Here is a 24,950-nt window from a genome sequence, read left to right on the forward strand (position 1 = left end):
CAGTAGCAGCAGTAGACAGTGTTATGGGTTTCTATTTATTGATACACGTATTGATTTTTGTATTAAAGACACCAGACACCTTCTGGCCCAGGGTGACGGTATTCAGAGCTGCTTCTGAGTGTCACACTTGCCGTTCTTATTATTAATAACAGCATTGCCTGCACAGCCTGGAGTGTTATCGCAGCCCTGTGAAGTGCAGGGACTGTTTTTTTTTTTTTAATTTTCTTTCTTCTTATTTTTGATTGTGCTGGGTCTTTGTTGCTAGGTCTTTGTGGGCTTTTCTCTAGTTGCAGCGAGCAGGGGCTACTGTCTTTTTTCGGTGGCTTCTCTTGTGGCTGAGCACGGACTCTGGGGTGTGCAGACTTCTGCAGTTGTGACTCCCGAGCTCTACAGGAGGCTCACAGGCTCAATAGTTGTGGTGCACGGGCTTAGTTGCTTCACAGCATGTGGGATCTTCCTAGACCAGGGATTGAACCCGCATCTCCTGCATTGGCAGGTGGATTCTTTATCACTCAACCACCAGGGAAGCCCAGGGACCATTCTTATCCCTACCAGACTGGATGAGAAAACATGGCCTCTGATGGTCAGCTGGTGCAGGGTAGGGGATTTTTGCAAGGAGATGATCTGGTGGGGTTTTGTTTCTGGTGGTGAAATTTATGTAATCAGTAGCACATTTATTCTTCCTCTGCATCATGAAGCACCTGTTTGTGACCGATTTCAGCTTCTTGGGTGAGTGCTCTGAGCTCGCGTGGATGGCTGTTCGCAGCTGCAAGGGGCGGGGTCTGGGGCCGCTGGTGGTGAGCACTGTGAGGTGGGAGAGGGTTCCAGCCCATCAGTCTGTCTGGAGCCCAGGCCACCAGCAATCTGGAAGCAAAGCTCCTCATCTCTGACCTCAGGGGAGCCCCAATATAAGGTCAATCCTATTTAGAAATTTACTCCTTTATTATACTTTAAAGTGTTTTTACAGATTCCCAGCAGTTACCATATATTGCTTTCCTAATAAGAAATTAAAAAAAAAACAAACCAACCCTTAGTGAGTTACCCCTCCTTCAAGGACGTGGTGTCTGCTGAAAGTCTGGGGTTAGGGATCTTCAACTACACTTTGCAAAGGGGCCTCCTTCAACTCTCCAGCTCCCCTGGGGATGAACTTTTGCCTTTCACCCTGTGTGTACATCTGAGGTCTGTAGTCAGAGGATGCCCTGTTTCCCAGGTGTTATAAAGCCCAAAGTCACATCCTTGACCCGAGAACGTTATTCAGCACACATCTATCGTGAATGCTTCTCTCATTACTAATCCTGGGACACAAATGTGCTTAGTTAGCTGTCTTGGAGTTTTGGGCATGTTGGTGAAGCCTCCCCCTTGTTTCAGGGCTAGGGTTGGCTGAACTATGGTGTGAGAGCTTTCTGGTCAAGGTTTAGCACACTTCCTATTCCTGTTTGGCCAAGTCCTTGTTGAACAAGGGGGCTGGGATAACCCCAGGACTCTGACTTTGCCTTGAATGCACCAGGTTAGTGAAAGTAACAGGAGGTGCCCACAGATTGTCAAAACACTCTGAAAATATCGTTTGCCAATTTTAGGAGGATGTCCAAATATCAGCAGCCCTCTCCTCTGCCTTTTTCTGGCATTTAACAATATTCTGGTTAAAGGTCTTTAACTGCATTTGCATAATGTAAAAACATATGACTGACTCATAAATCTGTTTCCTATTTCCATTGTACTTAATTTTTCGGTTGTTTTCGAGAATGTATTATAATAAATATTCATAAGCTCCAAGAAATCTCACTCTGGACCTTTCTTTATGTTTCATAGAGCTTTAAATAAAGTTTCCAAATGTTTTCCTGCTGCTGGGCTCTGTGATGGTTGCTGAAGTTTTGCATGGTTTCCAAAGAGCCCTCAGGTGTTACGTACACCTTGTGCTCTTTCCTCTGGTATTTAGAAGCCGGCATCATACGTAAATGCCCCTCTGTGGCTTGAGACATGTGGACTCCCAAGCAGCCAGTTGTACCAAAGAGCCTCTTGCCACTTGCCACACGTGCCGCTTCAGCCATGTGCTTAGCTGTGACCTTCGAGAAGGCTGGCCCTTTTTCCTTTGTAATTTTCCAGTGACATTCATGGAGGTCTGTGTGTTTGTGTGTGTGGGTGGTTGCCTGTGTGCCTGCTAAGTTGCTTCAGTCGCGTCTGACTCTTCGTGACCCTTTGGACTATAGCCCGCCAGGCTCCTCTGTCCATGGGATTCTCCAGGCAAGAATACTGGAGTGGGTTGCTGTTTCCTCCTCCAGGGAATCTTCCCAACCCAGGGATGGAACTCGAGTCTTCTGCATTGGCAGGTGGGTTCGTTACCACTAGGGCCACCAGGGAAGCCTGTTTGTGTGGTTGCTGCTGCTAAGTCACTTCAGTTGTGTCCGACTCTGTGTGACCCCATAGACGGCAGCCCACCAGGCTCCTCCATCCATGGGATTCCCCAGGCAAGAACACTGGAATGGACTGCAGCCCACCAGGCTCCTCCGTCCCTGGGATTCTCCAGGCAAGAACACTGGAGTGGGTTGCCATTTCCTTCTCCAAAGCATGGAAGTGAAAAGTGAAAGTGAAGTCCCTCAGTCGTGTCCGACTCTTAGTGACCCCATGGACTGCAGCCCACCAGGCTCCTCCGCCTATGGGATTTTCCAGGCAAGAGCACTGGAGTAGGGTGCCATTGCCTTTTCCGGTTTGTGTAGTTAGATGGAAGCTAAAGGGATCAGAGCTGTTTGATGAGACTGTGTATGAGTTAATTATCACAGTAACTTCTGGTAACCCTGTGAGCAAATGAAAGACATCCCAGAGTTGTGAATTCCCTGGTGGCAAGCACTTAATGTTCATGGCGGAATACTGTGAAGATGTGAGTACAAGCAGGCCTTGGAGACCTTGTGGAGGTTCCAGACCACTGCAGTAAAACGAATATTGCAATAAAACGAGTCCACAGATTCTTTGGTTTCCTAGTGCATAGAAAAATTATGTTTATACTATTGTCTATTAAGTGTACAGTAGCATTGTGTCTAAAAAATGTACACATCTTAATTAAAAATACTTTATTGCTAAAAAAAGCTATCATCTGAGCCTTCAGCAAATCATAGTAATCTTTTTGTAATAAGTAATATCAAAAATCACTGATCACAGATCATCATAACAAATGTAATGATAATGAAAGAATTTAAAATATCATGAGAATGACCAAAATGTGACATAAAGACATCAAGTGAGCAATTACTATTGGGCAAACGACAGTGGCCGAAGGTTGTCACAAACCTTTGATTTGTTGTTAAAAAAATGCAGTAAAGTGAAGCAGAGTAAAGTGCGGTGCAGTGGAACGAGGTCTGCCGGTAACGCAGCCTTCCAGCTTTCTCCTGTAAGAAGCTGGGGACGTGCTTTCCGTGAAGGTGGTCTGAGAGGCACGTGCCCTCATCCCATCTGTCTGGCCGCTCCCTGCTGCGCTCACGCTCGACTGTTTCTCTAATCAGTTTCTGTCCCCCAGGGGACACAGCCAATGGCTGCCAGAAGCCTCCCTCTCTGAGCTGCTTCTGCACCTCCCCCAGGACCCTGGCTTTCATTTATTTCCCCTGTTTCACTACTCCTCTTATTTTTAAATTATTAACTGATCTCAAGTGTTTACAAAGATTAAAAAAAAAATAACTCCTCTAGTCAAAAAGTTGTCTTTTCTTACCTCTCATATTGAATCAAAATTGTGCATCCTAGCATTCCAGATTCCCTCAGCTGATGGCCTTTTGCTCCTCTCATATCTTCCCGGGACCTGTAGAGAATGAGATGAATGTGCACTTTGGTATCGGACTCAACAGACTTGGCGTCCTGGCTCTGCCAACTGATTGGGTGACCCAGATAAATGGTTTGGCCTCTCTGAGCCTCAGTTCAGTCATTTGCAAAATGGGGACACCTTAGCTACTTCACAGAGTAGCTGTGAGGATGAAATGATCTGTGGCAGAAAATCTGACGCTTTGGAATATCCAGGGCAGAGAGCAGGCATGGGATTAGAAATATTCTTCCATCATGGAGCATCTTTGCATGTTCTTCTCTGTCTTTGAGTATTGCGCTGTAGAGGCACAGGGTTGTAGAATGGGAGGCCTTCCCATCAATTGCCGGCCAGACTTCAGCAGCTGAATTACCTCCTTGGCAGATTGTGCTTGCAAACCTTATGGAGGGAAAGGCGACCTCGCGCTAAGGCCATCTAATTTGTTTTGGAACCACTCTTAATGGTAAGACCATTGTTCTTTTTGCTAATCCCAAACTGCCTCATTGGATGAATATCATGCAGTCTGTCCCCAAGCAGCCAGAGATAAAGGACGGGCCAGGGAGGCTGCACCTCTACACCACGTGGAGGAAAGGAAACAGGTGGCGATTCTCATCCTTGGGAGCGCAGGGGGCCCGGGCGCTGCAGTGGGGGCTGCTGGGAAGCAGACGGGACCGGGGCTGTCTTAATGGAAGGATGATGTTCCTGCTCAATTACAGGAACCCTAACCCTAACCCATTCTCTTTGGTGCTGCTCAAGCCGCAGCTGAAACAAACTGGTGCTTATCTGTGGAGAGCAACAGGGGGATGAGAGGGCTTGAAACCATTTGAACAAGGCTCGAGGAAACTAGGGCTGTTAAGCTTTAGAGAAGGGAGGCAGGGGTCCAGAAGCTCACAGTCAAAAGGGCGTGTAGATCATTAGGCCCAGTGCTTTCCAAGATGATTTAAGTGGTACTGCTGAATTTCAGAAGGAGAAAAAGGATAATCTTTTGAATTTTATTTCCGTCTTAAACATATCAGGAAAAGAGTTTCTGTTTCCTATTAACATGGCTGTAACACTTAGAACACTTGTTTATCAAGGAAAGAGTTTCTGTTTCTTATTAACATGGCTGTAACACTTAGAACCCTTGTTAATCTCCTTCAAAAAAAGAAGGGAAATAGGTCTCCCAGCAGAGTACCCTTAGCTAGAATTTAAAGATTGGTCATTGTAAGATTTATTTTTATCATCATAGCACACGATGCCTCTTTTATGGTAGGACTAAGACGATGGTATAGAGGAGCCTGACGGACTACAGTCTATAGGGTTGTGAAGAGTCGGACACAACTGAGCGACTGAGCACACAGAAGATGGACTAGAGATAGGCCAGAATCACGAAGGTGTGGTCCGGGGCTCTGGCTTCTTGTCTGGGGCTTCCGTGTCCTGGGAGAGCCTGCTTTGCTCTGGGGACAGCTCCATTAGGATGTGCTCCTTAAGGAGCCCACACGGATGTGTCCGATGTCTCCTCATGGGCCTACTGCTCCCAGAGGGGCCATCCAGGCAGGTGGCACGGCCATCCCAGATGGCAGATCTCCCCAGGCTTGCGGCCAGCTGCCGTGTCTCCCACGTCTCCCTTTAAGACGGCCACGCTCATGCTGCTTCTCCTTTGATGTGGATCTTCTGCCCTTTATGAGTGGGTGGCCTGGGTTAAGCTATTTAGCACCTCTGGGCTTCGGTTTCCTGTCTTCCTGCTCAGGGGAGTGGCCCGTGGCCCAGCAGCCAGGTGTCCAGCGGGGAACTTGTTAGAAATGCAGGAGCTTATGCCCCAGCCCAGCCCTGCTGAGTCAGCATCGGTCCTGTAGCAAGATTCCCAGGAGCCATCTGGGAAACCGGCGCCAGAGAACTGGGAGGAGAGGGGTGGCTGGTGAGACCGTGCCTCACTTTCCTTGGACGTTCTGTTTCCACGAAATTCGCCTCTGTTTACCTCGGCATTTTAGCAGAACCAGCCCAAAGCTGACACCTCCAGCTGACAGCTCATTACTGGGTAAACCAGCCCCTGGGATTTTAATGCAAACTTGTTGTCAAGATGTGGCTTTGTCCTCCAGTGTTTGTGTAGTTGTTTTGAATCCACAGGAAGGACTATTTTTATTCCTTTATATATGTATGTATACACACACAGAGATTTATGGAGCTGTAGTTCACATATCATACAATTACCCATTTAAAGCATACAGTTCAGTGGTTTTTAGTGTATTCACAGAGTTGTGCATCTCTCACCACACTTAATTTTCATTACCCTTAAAAGAAACCGACCCCGCTTCCCTACCCGCCTCAGCCTTAGGCGATCTCTTCTGTTTCTGCAGATCTGCCTAGTCTGGACATTTCCCTTGAATGGACTCAGGCAGTGTGTGGACTTGTGCCTCTGACTTTCTTCATTCATAATGCCTTCAGGGATCATCCATGTTTTAGCAAGTCTTAGTACTGCATTTACTTTTTATGGCTGAATATTATTTCACTGTGTGGATTTGCCACCTTATGTTTACCTGTTTACTGACTGATGGACATTTGGGTTTTTCCACCTTTTGACTATCGTGAGTAATGCTGCTGTGAAAATTGTTATCCACGCTTTTGTGTAGATGTATGTGCATATATCTTTTCAAGTTTGTTTTTTTCTTTCTTTAGATGAATACCCAGGTTGGGATTGCTGAATCAAGGGGTAGTTCTGTTTGAAAAAAAATTTAAGGGACCCCCCCCCATACTGTTTTTCATCATGACTGCACCAATTTACATCTCCATCAACAGTGCATGAAGTTTCCCTTTTCTGCACATCCTCACCAACACTCACGATCTCTTGACTTTTGGATAATAACCATTCTAACAGATGGGAGGTGATATTTCATTATGGTTCTGGTTTGTATTTCCCCGATTATTAGTGATGTTGAGCACTTTTTCGTGTACTTGTTGGCCATCTGTATGTCTTTGAAAAATGTCTGTTCAGATGAAATGTGTTTTGAGATCCAGTTTCCAGGGTGTGGAAGTGGGTGATTTCCCACAGCATCAAGTAGGTCTCCAGACCCCAGCTGGATGTTCTTCTGTTCAACTCAACTCGGGCACTACCTGGAGAGACCACCAAGGTCTATAGGTTAAGGTTTCGGTCCTACCAGACTCCCCTGCTCCCCACTTTAGGTGCCAGTCTCAAGCCCATGCAGTTCCTCCTGGCTGACTGGTTATAAGCCAGAGGTTCGTGTGATTCTATGCCTCCACGTGTTCACCAGCCCAGAATCTCTCTGAACCCAGTCCTTTTGGATTTTTATAGGAGCTTCATTACATAGTCATGATTGATTAAATCACCGACCGTTGGCAATTGATTAAACCTCTAAGCTCTCTCCCCCTGGACATTGGGGGATGGGACCAAAAATTCAAGCTCTCTAATCACATAGTTGGTTCTCCTGGCAACCAGGTCCCATCCTTGTGATCCTTGTATGTGTATTAGTCGCTCAGTTGTGTCTGACTCTTTGTGACCCCATGGACTGTAGCCTGCCAGGCTCCTCTGTCCATGGGATTCTCCAGGCAAGAATGCTGAAGTAGGTGGCCATTCTCTTCCCCAGGGGACCTTTCCGACCCAGGGGTCGAGCCCGGGTTTCCTGCACTGCAGGCAGGTTGCTTACCATCTGAGCCACCAGGGAAGCCCAGGTCCCATCCTTGGGTGGGTCAAAAATCACCTCATTGATATAATAAGTGACACCTTCCCTGCTCTTGGGGCTTCCCTGATAGCTCAGTTGGTAAAGAATCCGCCTGTAATGCAGGAGACCCCGGTTCGATTCCTGGGTCAGGAAGATTCGCTGGAGAAGGGATAGGCTACCCACTCCAGTGTTTTGGGGCTTCCCTTGTGGCTCAGCTGGTAAAGAATCTGCCTGCAATGCATGAGACCTGAGTTTGATCGCTGGGTCGGGAAGATCCCCTGGAGAAGGAAATGGCTACCTACTTCAGTATTCTTGCCTGGAGAATCCCATGGACAGAGGAGCCTGGCGGGCTGCAGTCCGTGGGGCTGCACGAGTCGGACACGCCTTGGTTGTCACCTTTACAGTGAAGAGGCTTCCCTGTGGCCCTTGGCGCCTCTGGCTAAGGTGTGTTTCTGCCTCAGGCTCTCTCCTCTGTCTGGCCAGCCACCCCAGACAGCTCTCCTGTTTCCTTGAAAGTCTTCCCGGCCTGCCTGGACTTCCTCCTTGCCCGCCTTTTCATACTTTGATCTTCCAGGACTGTGCTGGGCCTGGGGACCTTGGCTGTGGGGGGCCTCTTCCACCCTTGATGCTCTTCCTTTTAGCGTTTGCTCTTTCTGATGGAAGCTCTCTGTGGGCTCCTAGGCCACACGGTTACTTTTCCTAGATGATCTCTTCCTGTTTTCCTTGTCAGGAAACTTGTCAGATTTTTTTTCCAGCTCTCCTGACAATATCTGTTTGTTTGTTGGCTTTTTTCCCTCCTGTATAAAACCTAGTAGTTGATGATTAGAAGGCAGGACAAAGAATGCCCAGAGGCTGATTAAAAATGGGAGTTTATAATTGAGTCACATGTAAGAGATGCAATGCCACAATGCTACAGAAGTTTCCAGAATAAGGGGACTCTTGAGTATTGCGAGGTGTAGGAGGAGCATGGAGTCCTTGTCAGGGAAGTGCCCGTCTGGCCAACGTAGAAGGTAGGAGGCCTGAGAAGTTCTCCACTGCCCGCTCCCTGGGACTCTCTTCTCTCCCAGCCTCAGGCTGGCTGGTGGGCATGCAGTGGGCACACAGGCACTCTGCCCTGCAGGGCTGGGCACTCTGGGCCTGAAGCAGCACCCATGGAGGCACTGGGGACCCAGGAGGGAGGCCCCTCTCATCCCAGGCGGCACCCCACCTTGCGACTCTGGCCCTGAGTCTCGCCGACCCCCTTCTCTGAATGTTTTGAAGTTTACATTCGTAAAGCCTGGGAGATCCTGGTGGCTCAGACAGTAAAGAATCTGCCTGCAATGCAGGAGACCTGGGTTTGCACCCTGGATCAGGAGAAATTCCCTGGAGAAGGGAATGGCTGCCCACTCCAATCCATGGGGTCATAAAGAGTTGGACACAACGGTGCAACTAACAGTTTCACTTTTTTTCACTTTTCTTAAAGCCTTCTCTGTGCTTGTGGCCCCTGACTGGTGGGGAGGCTGTGCTGGGGGAGTGGGCAAGATGCCTGGTGATGTTATGGAGGCTGGGTAGGGACTGGGGTGGGAGGAAGCGTCCTGCCTTTGGATCTCAGTCCTTCGTGGAATGTCTTAGTCATGATCAAAAGAGAGGGTGGAGAGAAGGGAAGACAAGTGTTGGGGGTCCAGGAGTCTGAGGGCGCCCAGAGGAGGGGGCTGAGGGCTCACCCGATGGAAATGACAGGATTTGGGATGGACTGGAGCAGGCAGGAGGGGAATCCAGGAGACACTTGGGCTCCGGCCTGAATCATTGATAGTGCCCACTGTGCTGGGTGATCTGGAAGGAAAAGCTTGGGGAGAGGCAACCTGAGCTGTCTGCAGGGTCTGGGGGCTGTCAAATTGGAGGCGGGGTCTGGGTGTGGGCCAGGTCCCAGCTGCACACCGCTCTGCAACCTTTCTTGGCTCTTTCTTCCTGGAGGGAGCGGGGTGAATTGCAGGGGAGGCGGCACGGCTGAGAAATGGAAAGCAGGGTCCTTGAGGAGAGGGGAGCAGGCAGGGGAGCAGGGCGGGCGGGCAGGCGGGGGGAAGGATGTTTGTGTTTGTTACCACATGCTGGCTTCCGTGATTGGAACATCGCTCCCCCTCAGTTCGCCTCCAGGACATTTTGTGACCAAGCATAACACTCATCCTTCAAATTGCTGCTAATTTATTTACGGTTTTTGGTGATTGCATGTCATGTGCACCCTGAGAAAAACAAGCAGGGAATCAAAAAATGATGATTTTTTCCTGGAAAAGCATGCCCATTCTAGGCCTGCAGTGACAGCAAGAGCCAAGGCAAACATTCAGTTGAAACCAGAGCCGCTGAGGAGCCGCCTTCCTGGTGGCTGTCGTGGGCTAGGCGGGGATTGCGACACGGTGGGCCCAGGGCCAGGCCTTGTCTGGGCTGCGTTTGGGGCAGGTGGGTGGTGGGTCACCAGGGGTGGGCGGTGGGGAAGTGAGATGTGCCCCGAGAGGCCCAGGGAACTTCGGTAGGAGTGAAAGGGTCTTTCTGGGACGTTCCTCACCCCTGAGCAGGCGGCACAGATTGTGAGCAGGAGTTGGGGGGAAGGCCATAAGATGGGAGTGGGGATAAGAAAGGGAAGGTTGTCTCCGACTCTCTGCAACCCCATTGACTGTGGCCCACCAGGCTCCTCTGTCCATGGGATTTCCCGGGCAAGGATATTGGAGTGGGTTGCCATACCCTTCTGGAGGGGATCTTCCCAACCCAGGGATCGACCCAAGGTCTTCCGCATTGCAGGCAGATTCTTTACTATCTGAGTCACCAGGGAAGTGGGAGTCGGGGAGGAACTGTGAATCTCTGAACTTCAGGGAGAGAGGACCCGGCCAGAGCAGCTCCTGGGTCCCTGGGTGCCTTGAGGGAGACGTCAGGCCTCCCGGCAGGTGGGAGGGATGGGGCCAAACCCAGCTCTGTTTGCAGAGTGAGCCTACGGACATGAGTCGGTGAAGTGATTTTTGTCTCTCTGGCAAAAAGCAGGCTAATATGGTGGGAGTGGAGGAGAGGTATGCGGAGATGTAATCGCAGTTTTCCTGGCTTTGAAGTGTGATGACCCCTGCAGACTCAAGGGTCCAGGGACCACCTGGTGAGCAGCCAGCCTCCTTGGTACAGCTTCCTATGATTCCTTGGATGATGAATTTTTATGCCTTTATGCTTGCGTTTTGGATAATGTGGAGGTAGGCATCAACTTGAAATGGGTCCCATCCTCCCGCCTTCTACAAAGGGGCATCCCACTTACGTGGGCTTGACAGTTTGGGGGAAAAGAGCCTCAGAAATTCAGCCTCAATTTAAGTACCTGCTCTGCCTGGTGGCTAAGGTGCCTGTGTGGTTGGGCAAGCATGGGGGGAGTCAGGTAGCCCCCAGGTTGAGCAGGACCTGACTTCACAGAAGCTAAGAGAGCTCCGTGCTGGAAATCACAGGAGTTCTGTTTTCCTTGGGCTGTGACGGGTGCAGATTGAAGATCTATTTGCAGTGAAAGCACTGGGTTTTGGGAACACATGTTGGCTATTGTTTGGGATTTCCTTCTTTATTCCTTGTTAATTCATGGCACTCACTGTGAGCTGGATGTCAGTGTAGGGGAAAACAGCATCCCACAAACAGAGACATGTCATTCTTACCAAGGGACTGATGGTATTTGGAAAACAGGGAAGCTCCAAGGAAAATATTCTGAGTGTCAAGGATGGAGCCATTGTCTGGGCTGGGAGGTGTTTCTTTGAGTCATCCGAGGGTTTTACCACTACAGCTTGGGCTGTCTGCACTTCCCTCTGTTTCCAGGCCTGAGAAATGTGCTGTGCTGGCCTGGGTGCAGCCTATGATTTTGAAGATGCCTTTCCTAGAGAGACTAGCTCCAGAGTGGGTTTCTTTCTGCCTCCAACACCCTGCAGTCCATCTGGGCCTCAGCATCCAGGCACCCCCATCTCACTCCATCTTCCTTGAGTTAAAATCTCCACTCATGGAAACCAAGTTGCTGAAGGCAAGAAGGGCCTGAGACCCACAGGGAGGCTGATGCAGATACAAGGCAAACCAGATGTTCCCTTCTCCCTGGCAGAGAGGCACCCAAGTTCACAGGGCATGTGGGGAAGTGTTTTCCTTTAAGGAAGACATCTGTATGGAAATGGTAGCCCGAGTAATGTGATGTGACCGTTGCCATGTCAACTCGTGTATGTTTCCCCTCCCCTCAGATTATTGACCGGCCCAGTCAATGTTGCATAAAAGTCATGCAATGCCTTGGAATGTGTTTATGTGCTGTCCTCTGCCAGGACTTTTCAGCATTTTTTTTCCTACGTGTATTTTGCTTTTGGGAAGATGGCCTGTCACTTTGGTTTAACTGTGCTCTATTTTGGGGGAACTACATATTTCTTAGATTTGTAACAGGGCCGTGGTGGCTTAGATTCTGGAGGAGCAACCGAGGGAGGAGGGTGCGGGGCAGCAGGGAGACCCGCCTGAAGCTCCTTCAGCTGTGATTGAAGAAGTGGGAACCGGGGGCCAGTCCGTGAACAACTGGCAATTACTGTGGGGAGGTAAGGGGTGTGTGGGCTTCCCAGGTGGCGCTAGTGGTAGAAAACCCACCTGCCAACGCAGGAGATGTAAGAGGTGAGGATTTGATCCCTGGGTTGGGAAGACCCCCTGGAGGACGGCATGACAGCTCGCTCCAGTATCCTTGCCTGGAGAATCCCTTGGACAGAGGAGCCTGGTGGGCTACAGTCCAGGGGGTTGCAGAGAAGCGACATAGCATGCATGCAGGGGGTGTGTGTGTTTGTCTGTGGGCTTGCATATGCACACACGTGAAAACTCCTCCCTCCTGGGCTCCTGTGATGGCCTGGGGCATGGACCTTCTCTGACTCTGCTCAGCTCGGGTTGTGTGTCCCACTGGCCACGCTGACCTCGCTGTCTCACACCTCTCCCACATCCTCAATGCCTCCTGGTGCAGCACCCACTTCCTTCTGCTCAAGCCCCACCTCCCCTGTCTCTTCTGCCTTAGGGCCAGTTTGGCTCACAGGTGGTCTTCCCTGCCCCCCGGCTTCCCTCTCCCGGCAGCGTGACTGCTGAGCTCAGCCTTGCCTCACTTCTTGGCTAGATCTTCATACCCTCCATCGTCTTCCCTGGCTCCGGCCTTAACCCGCCCCCAAATCCAGTGTGATCTTCTCAAGCAATGTTTTTGTTCTTCTTAATCACAAAAGGGCTAATTCTTCCCACCTGGGCCCAACCTACATGTTCTCTTCGTAAACCACCACTCTGATCATGTCTATCATTGATTGGACTCCTCCAGAGACTTATTACAAAGCCAGTACCTCAGCCTGGTCCCCAGGCACCCCAGCGTCGGACCCTAGTCTGGCTCGTGCCTGTTCTTGGAACTCTGCCCCACTCCTTCCAGATAGCTTGCTATGGTCCGAATGTCTGTGTCACCCACCAAATTTATATGCTGAAATCCTAAACCAGGTGATAGGGTTGGGATGTGGGGCGTTTGGAATGTGCTTACGTCTTGAGGGTGGGGCTCTTTCAAATGGGATTAGCGCCCTTATCAAAGAGACCCCAGAGGCCTCCCTTTCCCCTTCTGCCACGTAAGGACACAGTGAGAAGTTGGCTGTCTGTGGCCCGGAAGGCTCTCATCGGAACCTGACCGTGATCTCAGACTTCCAGCCTCCACAAGTGTGAGAAGTAAACTTGTATTGTCATACATGGTGTTCTGTCACAGCTGCATGGATGGATGAAGACACGGCCCTTGAGTGGTTGCCTGATGCTGCTCACATCTGGGGTGCTGCTCATGGTGTGTTTGGTCCTGGCCTGGTGGTCTGTCTTGCTCCTGCTGAGCAATGTCTTCTGTCCTGGGTCCCTGGTGTCAAGTGTCTGCTGAATAAATGAATAAATCACCTCCTTCCCATCTCAAAGTGCTGAATGAGGCTCACTCTGTTAAGATCTTTCCTGTTGGCCTCTCTGTGCTCATCAGTGTTTTGCCTGGTCAGCTCCTCACCTCTCCTCTCAACTCTGTCTTCCCTACTCTGCCAGCCTTCTCAGGGCCTGCTCCTGGCTCTGTCATCCATCTCTCTGTCCATTCTGCCCCTGGAGTATAGTGGTTAGAGCAGGCGCTCTAAAACCTGTGAGACCCAGTTCATGTCCAGTCCCAACACTGCTGTTTGCAGGCACTTGACTTTGAGTTTCCTAACCCCTCTGAGCCTCACCTGAGGGGAAAAAAAAAAAAAACAAACCAGGTGCTTGGTAGGTGCTTGGACATGTGGTTCTGGAAAATATTATTACTTTAAATCAGTAACAGTATCGTGTTCCTCTCCTCCTCGGAAGCATGGTGGCCACTGATGGTCTGTAGGGTGTGGCCCCAGAGGCCTCCATGGCTGGAGGTGCTTCATGTCCCAGGTGCTGTCTCCTCCTCCAGGTTGTAGATGTCTTAAGCCAGAGTCTAACTTGCATTCCTCTGGTGGCTTTATCATGTGCTCTGTTCACAATAGCTACTCAGCATGTGGGTTGGATGACCATGTGCTTCAGAATTGTGGCCTCTGGAGGGCCCTGAACCACCCTACTGCTCCCCTAACCTCGGTGCTGGCACATGAGGAGGCCCAGCAAGCAGGGCACGTGGGCCACCGTCCCCCGCCAATGTCACAGATCCTTGCAGTGCTGCTCCTTGCTCCTTCAAGTCCTTCTCAGGAGAGCTCCCCACTGCCACAGCCCCGCCCCGTGCAAGGTGACGGGTGGCAACCAGCTCTCCCTCACCCAACTTTTAAAAGGTGATTGTTTTATTTAAAGATATTTAAATAAAAAAGGATTTAGCTCCATTAAGAAATCTTTGGCAAGGTGAAAGGTTTAAAAATCTTGGGAGCTTCTGGGCAGGTGAAAGTGTGTGCCTTGATCAGGTATGGTTGTCCTCACAAGCCTGGGAGGAGGAAGCCAGGAACATGATGGTCAGCTAAAGCTCCCTGATGGAAAAGGACCGAGCGTGGTGGGGAGGAACGTGTCCACACTCACACTGGGAGGTGGCGGACAGGATGGTAGTGGTCAAGGTGGAGAAGAAAGGCAGACATTTCCCATGCAAACCAGAACAGGAAGTTTGGCAAGGGAGCTCCCAGGAAGAAACAGAGTGTTAGCAAGAGCTTCCATTGTGTCCCTGACAAAAGCCAGCAAATAACAAGGGCTTTTCATACTTCTTTGGAATCCCAGAGCAACACTTGAAGCAGGTGGAGGAAGTCTTTGGAAATGACTGACACTTTGGGTAAAGCAGTTGAGTGAAGTGAGCTCTTTCACCAAAACTGTGTAAAGGCTAGGTTAAGAGGCTGTTGAGGGCTCCATACAACAGACGGGGGACCCAAGGTGGGGCAGGGGGTGAAGGTCATGCAGCTAGTAATTGAAGAAGCTGGACGCTGAGCCCCGCCTGGCACTGAGCCCTGTCTTCTCTCATACAAGGTCCACAGGGCCGTGTCCAAAATGCTTCCTGTTTCCTCTCTCTGTCGGCACTGGTTTATGTTTGTAGAGGTGGCGTCTGTGAAGAGTGAAAGTTACGTGCTGAGATTTATTTCTCGGCATGTGGATGTCCGTTTGTTACAGCATCGTTTGTTAGAAAGACTATCTGTGTTCTCCTGTGTTGCATTTGCTCTTCTGTCATGCGTGTGTGCTCAGTCGTGTCTAACTCTTTGTGACCCCATGAACTATAGCCCCCCAGGCTCCTCTGTCCATGGGATTCTGCATGCAAGAATACCAGAGGGGGTTGCCAGTTCCTTCTCCAGCGCCTCTGTCAAAGTTGACTACGTAGAAGTTGACTACATTCATGTAGGTCTGTTTCTGGGCTCTACATTCTGTTGCATTGGTCTGTCTGTTCCCTTGATGTTGTACTGTCTGGGTTACTGCAATCTGGAAGTTGGGTAGTGTCCATTCTCCAGGTTTGTTCTCTTCTAGTATTGTCTTTTGCCTCTCTTTGTAAACCTCAGAATCATTTCAGGTAAATCCACAAAATAACTTCTTGGAATTTTCATTTGGACTGTATTGTGTCTATACGTCAAGTTGGGAAGAACTGGCATTTTGATACTATTGAAGCTTGCTATTCAAGAACACAGAATATCTCTTTATTTAGTTTTTCTTTGATTTTGTTCATCAGAGTTTTGTAAATAATTTTCCTTGTATAGCTTTTATACATATTTCTTAGATTATATAAATGAAAATATTTCATTTTGTATAAGCCTAAGTATCTCATTTTTGGGGGGTGCTAATGATGAAAGTGAAAGAGGGGAATGAAAAAGTTGGCTTAAAGCTCAACATTCAGAAAACTAAGATCATGGCATCTGGTCCCATTGCTTCATGGCAAATAGATGGGGAAACAGTGGAAACAGTGTTAGACTTTATTTTTTGGGCTCCGAAATCACTGCAGATGGTGACTGCAGCCATGAAATTAAAAGACGCTTACTCCTTGGAAGGAAAGTTTTGACCAACCTAGATAGCATATTCAAAACCAGAGACATTACTTTGCCAAAAAACGTCCATCTAGTCAAGGCTATGGTTTTTCCAGTGGTCATGTATGAATGTGAGAGTTGGATTGTGAAGAAAGCTGAGCGCCGAAGAATTGATGCTTTTGAACTGTGGTGTTGGAGAAGACTCTTGAGAGTCCCTTGGACTGCAAGGAGATCCAACCAGTCCATCCTAAAGGAGACCGGTCCTGGGTGTTCATTGGAAGGACTGATGCTAAAGCTGAAATTCCAATACTTTGGCCACCTCATGTGAAGAGTTGACTCATTGGAAAAGACCCTGATGCTGGGAAGGACTGGGGGCAGGAGGAGAAGGGGACGACAGAGGATGAGATGGCTGGATGGCATCACTGACTCGATGAACATGAGTTTGGGTGAACTCTGGGAATTGGTGATGGACAGGGAGGCCTGGCGTGCTGTGATAAATGGGGTCGCAAAGAGTCAGACACGACTGAGCGACTGAACTGAACTGAATGTAAATGGTATTGTTTGTAATTTCAAATTCCACTTGTCTGTTGCTGGCATGTAGGGAAGTGATGGGCTTCTACACATTAGCCGTGTTTGCTGCAACCTTGCTATAATCGATGTTTGCCCCTCTGCCTCGCCCATGTTTAAGCCTCGCCCAGCACACTGCTTGAGGTGTCCTGAGTGTGGCCTTGGATTTGCACGGCTCTGTGCCTCTTCTCGAGGGTTACCCTGCCCTCCCCTGTCGTCTCTGCCTGTTCTGACGCCTTACCCGGCGATCCAGAACCTGATCTGGCTAACTTCCTGTGGATGCTTTCCCAGTTCAGTTCAGTTCAGCCGCTCAGTTGTGTCCGACTCTTTGTGACCCCATGGACTGCAGCATGCCAGGCTTCCCTGTCCATCACCAACTCCCAGAGTTTACTCAAACTCATGTCTATCGAGTCAGTGATGCCATCCAACCATTTCATCCGCTGTCATCCCTTTCTCCTCCCACCTTCAATCTTTCCCAGCATCGGGGTCTTTTCCAATGAGTCAGTTCTTTGTATCAGGTGGCCAAAGTATTGGCGCTTCAGCTTCAGCATCAGTCCTTCCAATGAGTATCCATGACTGATTTCCTTTAGGATGAACTGGTTGGATCTCCTTGCTGTCCAAGGGACTCTCAAGAGTCTTTTCCAACACTGCAGTTCAAAAGCATCAATTCTTCGGTGCTCAGCTTTCTTTATAGTCCAACTCTCACACCCATACATGCCTACTGGAAAAACCATAGCTTTGACTAGATGGACGTTTTTTGGCAAAGTAATGTCTCTGTTTTTTAATATGCTATCTAGGTTGATCATAGCTTTCCTTCCAAGGAGCAAGCGTCTTCTAATTTCCCAGCCCCTCAGCAGAACTGACCCCTCTTCTGGGTCCTCTGGACTCTGGCTCCCAGCTTGATTCCAGCGTCTATCACGTCCTGCTCCATATTGCAGCAGCTTGTTTAACTCTCTCTTCTCTGCAGGCTACTGACTCCCAGGGGCAAGGATGCAGACTTACTCAGCGGCCTCTGGGGAGCTGGGCCATTTGTGCGTCCGGGAACTCAGCCCCAGCTGGTAGAATTCAGTTCATCCTGCTGAGCCTTGATGAAGCCAGGCCACTGGGAGTCAGTCAGCCTCACTGTCTTAACTTGTTTGGGAAACCTTGGGGTGTCACAGAATACAGTCCATTACTGGCATCTTCTTTGTGGTCACCTGTCACTCGGGGGGAGATGGGCACTAAATCAGAGCAGTGAGGCTGGCCCTGTCACCCACAGTGACCTGTTGATTGCTGACACCATGGCTCAGCCTTTTGCAGGGGTCCAGTCTCCCAGGTCCTACGTGGTAGAGAGCCAGAGGGTTCTGATCAGGATTCTATTTGTCTTTTAAAAGTACAGTTGTGCGGTTTCTACTGTGCCTCTCGGAAACTGCTGGCCCCAGTGTCTCGGACGTGATGCCCCGAGGCTGGCTCTGCGGTGGCTGCCTGTCCCCCGAGGGTCCACCTTTTGTCCTTGCTGAACTAGGAACAGCCTCTCTCCAAGGGCTCTGTCCCATTCCTCCTGCCTGTCTCCTCTTGACTAGGTCGCAGGCTTTTCTGATCAAAAGCTGCTGTTCTTTGGAAGGCTGATTCTCTTTTTCAAGAGTCATTTTGGAGACAATGCATTTTAAGCCTATTAAATTTGATCAGACGTCACCTTCATTGTTATGTATACTTAACAGCTTAAGACTAGTTTTGAAAAAAAAATTCAATCTATTCTGTGACAACTTGTGTGGCTAATTAATGCTCTGCAGTGCACCGTGAAACTTTGCAAGGCACCACACAAACACCAAGTCGTAAGACATTTCCTGTTTGAAACTGTCTCAGTAAATCGAGCATCTGTATTACAAGTAATACACCATATTAGTAAATGGAACATCTTTTATTGATTCACCTTGTTAAGCAGGAAAATAATCCTTATGGTTTTATAAGCCTCCTGCAAGTTCTAGTAGGTGCCATTTGGAGCATGAATTTAGTTGAATAAATGAAGGCAGATGTCAAGCATTTAATTGGCCCTTCTCTCTCTCAGTCGGCTCTATCAATTTGAGAACTATTGTTGGAGAAGACAAAATTCACCACTGGTATGAAACTGACAGTGAATTAGATGCTATTGGGTTTTGGAAAGAAGGAACTGGTTGTGCAGAGTTAGTGCTCAATCATAGCTAATGTCATCACTTGGTCTTAAGTTCCTCCAAGAGCAGAGAGGAATAGGGAGGAAGGTGGTGGCAGCTTAACTCGATTGCCGCGCAAAATTTGTTTTAAAGTCTTGAGCCTGACGTTAAATGTTCAAGGGACTTTTGTTTTCCACTCTGGGTTGTTTTTTCCTTCAATTCTCCAGCTAAAAAGGTTTGACTGGGAAGATGTATTTTTTTTTTTTTTTTATCTTGTGGTTCCTGGACCCCTGGAGGCTCAGATACCTGTCTTGAGAAGCAGGTATAGAAATGGCAATATAAGTAGTATAAAAAGATAGTGGAGGAGGACTGAACTATGGTGCATTCAGACAGTGGAATATTTTAGCACTGAATACAGTGCTGGAAATCATTTTGAGCTATGAAATATCTATGAAAAGACATGTGTGCTCAGTCGTGTCTGACTCTTTGTGACCCCTTGGACTGTAGCCGCCCAGGCTGCTCTTGTCCATGGAATTTTTCAGGCGAGGATACTGGAGTGGGTTGCTGTGCCCTCCTCCAGGGGATCTTCCTGACCCAGGGATGGAACATGCGTGTCTTGTGTCTCCCGCATTGGCAGGCAGATTCTTGACCACTAGCACCAGCTGGGAAGCCCCATGAACAGACATGGGAAAGTGAAAGTTGCTCAGTCGTGTCTGACTCTTTGCGACCCCATGGACTATACAGTCCATGGAATTCTCCAGGCCAGAATACTGGAGCGGGTAGCTTTTCCCTTCTCCAGGGGATCTTCCCAACCCAGGGATTGAACCCAGGTCTCCCTCATTGCAGGCAGATTTTTTACCAGCTGAGCCACAAGGGAAGCCCAAGAATACTGGAGTGGGTAGCCTATCCCTTCTCCAGGGGATCTTCCCCACCCAGGAATTGAACCGGGGTCTCCTGCATTGTAGGTGGATTCTTTACCAACTGAGCAATGAGGAAAGCCCCATGAACAGACATAGAGCAAATTTAAACGCATTTCACTGTGAGTTCAGTCGATCAGTTGTGTCTGGCTCTTTGCGACCCTGTGGACTGCGGCACGCCAGGCTTCCCTGTCCGTCACCAACTCCCGGAGCTTACTCAAACTAATGTCCATTGGGTCAGTGATGCCATCCAACCATTTCATTCTCTGTTGTCCCCTTCTCCTCCCATCTTCAATCTTTCCCAGCATCAGGGTCTTTTCCAATGAGTCAGTTCTTTGCATCAGGAAGAAACTAATCTGAAAACGCTACATACTGTATGACTCCAACTACATGACCTTCTGGAAAAGGCAAAACTATGGAGACAGGAAAAAGATCAGTGGTTGCCAGGGGTTGGAGGTAGTAAGAAGGGATGAGCAGGCAGAGCACAGACAGCTTTCAGGGCAATGAAAATACTCTGTGTGATATCGTAGTGATAGGTACGTGTGATGATACATTTGTCAAAACCCATAAAATGTACAAGAGTGAACCCTGATGGAAACGTCGGGTGATCATGAAGTGTCGGTTTAGGTCCATCGGTTGTAACGAGTGTCCCACGCTGGTGGGAGATGATGATAACAAGGGTTGTGTGTCCGGGGAGGGGGAATATGGGAAATCTCTGTTCGCTCCTCTCAATTTTGCCATAAACCTAAAACTTCTCTTTTAAAAGCACTTAACTTTCTTTTAAAAATAATTTTGTTCATTTATTTCTGGCTGTGCTGGGTCTTTGTTGCTGCAAGGGTTTTTCTCTAGTTGAGGAGAGTGGGGGCTGTTCTCTCGCTGTGGTGGGCAGGCTTCTCATTGTGGTGGCTTCTCCTGTTGCAGAGCATGGGCTCCCGGGCATGCAGGCTTCAGTAGCTGCAGCACGTGGGCTCCGTGGTTGTGGCTCCTGGGCTCCAGAGCACAGGCTCAATAGCTATGGTGCAGGGGCTTAGTTGCCCTGCAGCATTTGGGGTCTTCCTGGATCAGGGAACAAACCCATGTCTCCTACATTGGCGGGCAGACTCTTCACCACTGAGCCACCAGGGGAGCCCTAAAACTTCTCTTAAAAAACAATCTTTAAAAAAAAAAACAAAAAAAAACAATCTTTTAAAAAAAATTGCCAGAAAGCAGCCAAAGTGACTTTAGTGTTTTAAAATGTGATTTTTAAGCCACGAAAGGAGAGTTGCCTTGTTGGGAGATAAGAGGCAGAGGCCATGACTGGATTTGCCTTTGGAGCAGCCCCTTAGGATGGAAAGACTGGCAGGGGAGACTGGGACAGGGGACGGGTGGGGACAGACCAGCGGGCATCCAGGGGTCTAGGGGGTGGATCCTGTCAGGAGGCAGCAGGTGGGATGATGGGGCCTGGCGGCTGCAGCAGGAGCAAGGAGGAACTGGAGTGTTAATTAGCAGATGCTGGGTGCCCCTACCTGCCTGGCCCTGTGCTGCGTGTTTCACATCTGATCCTCATCCGAACTTGTCAGCCACCTTGGCTGATCAGCCTGGGTAGTTCTGATGAGAAGCTGGGCCTGGTGAGTTTGAGGGTGTCCCAGGATCACCTCTACTAAGCAGCAGGTGTTAGTCGTTCAGTCATGTCTGATTCTTTACAAATCCATGGACTGTAGCCTGCCAGGCTCCTCTGCCCGTGGTATTCTCCAGGCGAGAATACTGGAGTGGGTAACCATTCCCTTCTCCGGGGGATTTTCCTGACCCAGGGATCAAACTCGGGTCTCCTGCATTGCAGGTAGATTCTTTATTGTCTGAGCCACCAGGGAAGCCCCCATGTCCAAACTCAGAGTGGGTGGAATCAACAGGTCTCAGTGATTGTCTCAGAACGTGGGGGCAGGAGTAGGGTGGGAGAGATGTCTCTACCCTCCCTCTCATGTAGGTCCTAGCCCCAGAGTTCTCTTACCCAAAGACCCGCACCACCCCTGCACAATTTCCCCATCTACAACTGACCCATCTTGGAAAGAACATTAAGCTTGGAGTCCCGGGTCTGAGGGCAGGACCTGACCTCAGCCCTCCTTGCTGGTTGCCTTTCCTTCTCAGAATGTCAGTGTCCTCAGAAGAATGCAGATGTCAATTTCATTGTGAGAATGAAAGAAAAGCATGTAAAAGAAGCCAATGCCAAACCCAGCACCCAGGATAATGAGGGGTCATTCCATGCCCTTAGACAATGTTGGGTTTGCCTAAATTTGCAGAGTTCCAAATTGGGTCATATAGTTGGACTTAAAAAAAAAAAATGTAATTCTCACCCTTGAATTTGTTGGTCCTACCGTGTAGCCTCTTGCACCCAACAGCACTGAGGTACATCCTGTGTTGGGGTTGTTAACAGGCCATCTCTGCAGACAGCTCTGAAGTCCTTTCAGGTGAGAGTGGTCGCTCTGTCCTGGTGAGTGCTCTCAGACAACTCATCCTAGAAACATCATTTCTTTTTCTCACACATAAACTTTCCTTTGCATCTTGACAGTGGCTGCAAGCTGATAAAACTGCCCCTTTGATGGCCATGTGCACCTCATCATTTTCTCTTGGCTTTCTCTTTCAGTTGTTGCTGTTTATGTGAAGCAGTCCTGGTGGACCACTGAAGATGTACTAAGAACCTCTGATCCTTCAAGAGAAGGTCTGATGAAGGTGAGGCATTGCAAATTTAAGTGGATATTGTGATTGTAAGTGTTTATAAAGGTCAGCATACTTATTATCATGTTAGTAAGTTAGTCTACTCCTGTGGATTCATTTTATAGGACTGCTCTAACAAAGTGCCAGCAGACTGGGTGGTTTAAACAACAGACATGTGTTATTTCCTAGTCCCAGAGGCTGGAAGTCCAAAAGCACAGTGTTGGCGGGGTTGGTTTCTTCCAAGGCTGGTGAGGGAATCTGTTCCAGGCCTGTCTCCTAACTTCAGCTTTCCTTGGCTTCTCAGCAGTGCTCTCCCTGTATCTTCCCACCCTCATCCCTCTGTCCCTGTCTGGCTCTGTCCAAATTCCCCCTTTCTCTATGGACACCTGTCATGTTGGATTAGGGCCCACCCTAATGACCTCATCTTGATGTGGTCAAGACCCTTTTTCCAAATAAATCACATTCACAGCACTGGGGGTTAGTACTTTAATATCTTTTTGGTGGGCACTGTTCCATCTATAACACCCCATCTTCAAGAAAAATAGTGTTAATGGCTATATGTAACAGGTATCTGTCTATTGGTAAATCTCTCTTGCCTTCTTGAGTGGCCTCTTCTGTCTTAATTCTGAAACATTAATCCACATCATCTCTCTAGTGTGTAGGGAAGTTTTATTACATTCCAGTAGATTTATTGGTACTTTTCGGAGAAGGCAATGGCACCCCATTCCAGTACTCTTGCCTGGAAAACCCCATGGATGGAGGAGCCTGGTAGGCGGCAGTCCATGGGGTCACTAAGAGTCAGACATGACTGAGCAACTTCACTTTCACTTTTCACTTTCATGCACTGGAGAAGGAAATGGCAACCCACTCCAGTGTTATTGCCTGGAGAGTCCCAGGGATGGAGAAGCCTGATAGGCTGCTGTCTATGGGGTTGCACAGAGTCGGACACGATTGAAGCGACTTAGCAGCAGCATGAGTTAGACACTGTGCTAGATGCTAGCCTGTGTATTACCTAGACTTTTGACAGGGATTATCTGACTTCAAAATCTTTAAGGTATTTGCTTTGTAGACAAAGAAGTTGAAGCTGAGCCACATAGCTAGTAAGGGATTTAACTGGACACAAACTCGAGCCTCTCTGATGGCAGGCCTGGTGGGCTTTGAGGTGCTGTGGCTTTATAGAGACTGAGGATGGCAAGGGTAAAGTTTCCCAGTGGCTAAGGATGTTCAGCATCTTTTCATGTACTTTTTGTCCATTTTGGGGAAAGTAGCTATTAAAATCCTTGGCCCACTTTTTAATTGGATTGACTTTTTACTGTTGAGTTGTAAGAGTTTTTCCATATTATAGATGCAAGCTCTTATTGCATATATTGTTAGCAAATATTTCTCCCCTTTCTATGGGTTATCTTTTTCAAGTATGTTTCAAGGTTACACTTCCACCAGCTTTGTTGAGGTATAAGGTGGCACAAATGGTAAAGAAACTCCCTGCCAATACAGGAGACGTAAGAGACATGGGTTCAATCCCTGGGCTGGGAAGATCCCCTGGAGACGGGCATGGCAACTCACTCCAGTATTCTTGCCTGGAGAATCCCATGGACAGAGGACCCTGACGGGCTACGGTCCGCAGGGTCACGGAGAGTCAGACATGACTGAAGTGACTTAGCACACGTGCATGCAATTGACATATAACACTGTGTAAGTTTAAGGAGGGCTCAATGGTAGAGAATTGCCTGCCAAGACATGGGTTCAGTACTTGGGTCTGGAGGATCCCCTGGAGGAGGAAATGGCAACCCACTCCAGTATTCTGGCCTGGGAAATCCCATGGAAAGAGGAGCCTGGTGGGCTACAGTCTATGGAGTTGCAAAAAAGTCATATACGACTTAGCGAGTAAAGAACAAGTTTAAGGTGCTCAGTCTTGCTTTGATACACTGATACACTGCAAAATGATTACTACCACAGTGTTAGTTAAACCTGCATCACATCACCTAATTGCCATTTCTTTTTGTGTGGTGACCTATGCTCTTGGCAACTTTCAAGTATATAATTACAGGTATCATTAGCTACAATCACTATGCTGTGTATTAGACCCCCAGACCTTGTCCATCTTATTATTGGAAGTTTGAACCTACTGATCATCTTTCCCTTTTCCCCACGCCCAGACCCTGGCAACCACCACTTGGCCTCTGTTGCTGTGAGTTTAGCCGTTTAATGTTACACGTATAAGTGAGGCCACACACTGTTTTCCCCCTTATTTCACTCAGCACCATGCCCTCAAGTTCCATCCATATTGTCACAAATGGCAGACGTTTTCAGGTCTGGTTTTAATTGATTTGATAGATATTATTTTGAAAAGGGCTTTCTTCCAGTAAATTAATGGTGGCTGGAGGTTCAGCAAATAAGCATGATGTACTCAGTGAGGCTGCCTGACGTAGCTGTGTGTGTCACTGGCCATAGATGAAGCAGGTGGCACGAGCGACTGGGTGCTCTAAATTCCAGGAAGAGTCTGGTTTGCTCTTTAAATATACATACATACATATATATATATATATACACATATACATATATATATATAGTTTTTTTTCCCCAGAGCAAGAGTGGTAACTTCCTTTGTGTATCAATTCTAAATTTAGACCAGGAAAGCCCTCACATTTTCTGAAAATGTGGCTAATGCTGTGAACAGAAACTGAGTGTTAATTCCACTTAATGAACCAGGTTGTAAAGATCTGTCTGCCCCAGCTGTGTGTGTGGGGATAGTTTTCCTCTCAATTTATAGAATGTGGGGTCTTGACTTC

At 48.5% G+C, this 24,950-nt stretch overlaps 1 protein-coding gene and 1 long non-coding RNA gene across 2 annotated transcripts in view; one reads left to right on the plus strand and one right to left on the minus strand.

The window, feature by feature from the left end:
- LOC129634486 (protein FAM169B-like) overlaps positions 1 to 24,950 on the plus strand; it is an 86,007-nt gene that overhangs the window by 22,077 nt on the left and 38,980 nt on the right. The window contains exon 4 of the mRNA XM_055556741.1: positions 22,091 to 22,176. Coding sequence (XP_055412716.1) covers positions 22,091 to 22,176 — 86 coding nt within the window. The remainder of the gene's footprint in view (positions 1 to 22,090; positions 22,177 to 24,950) is intronic.
- LOC129634087 (uncharacterized) lies at positions 8,946 to 11,530 on the minus strand. Its single transcript, XR_008705405.1, has 3 exons — positions 10,763 to 11,530; positions 9,519 to 9,656; positions 8,946 to 9,423 (listed from the first exon to the last, which is right to left on the minus strand). It is a non-coding gene; the product is annotated as an uncharacterized LOC129634087 (long non-coding RNA).

Source organism: Bubalus kerabau, chromosome 19, assembly GCF_029407905.1.
Source record: "Bubalus kerabau isolate K-KA32 ecotype Philippines breed swamp buffalo chromosome 19, PCC_UOA_SB_1v2, whole genome shotgun sequence".
Classification (NCBI taxonomy): Eukaryota; Metazoa; Chordata; class Mammalia; order Artiodactyla; family Bovidae; genus Bubalus; species Bubalus kerabau.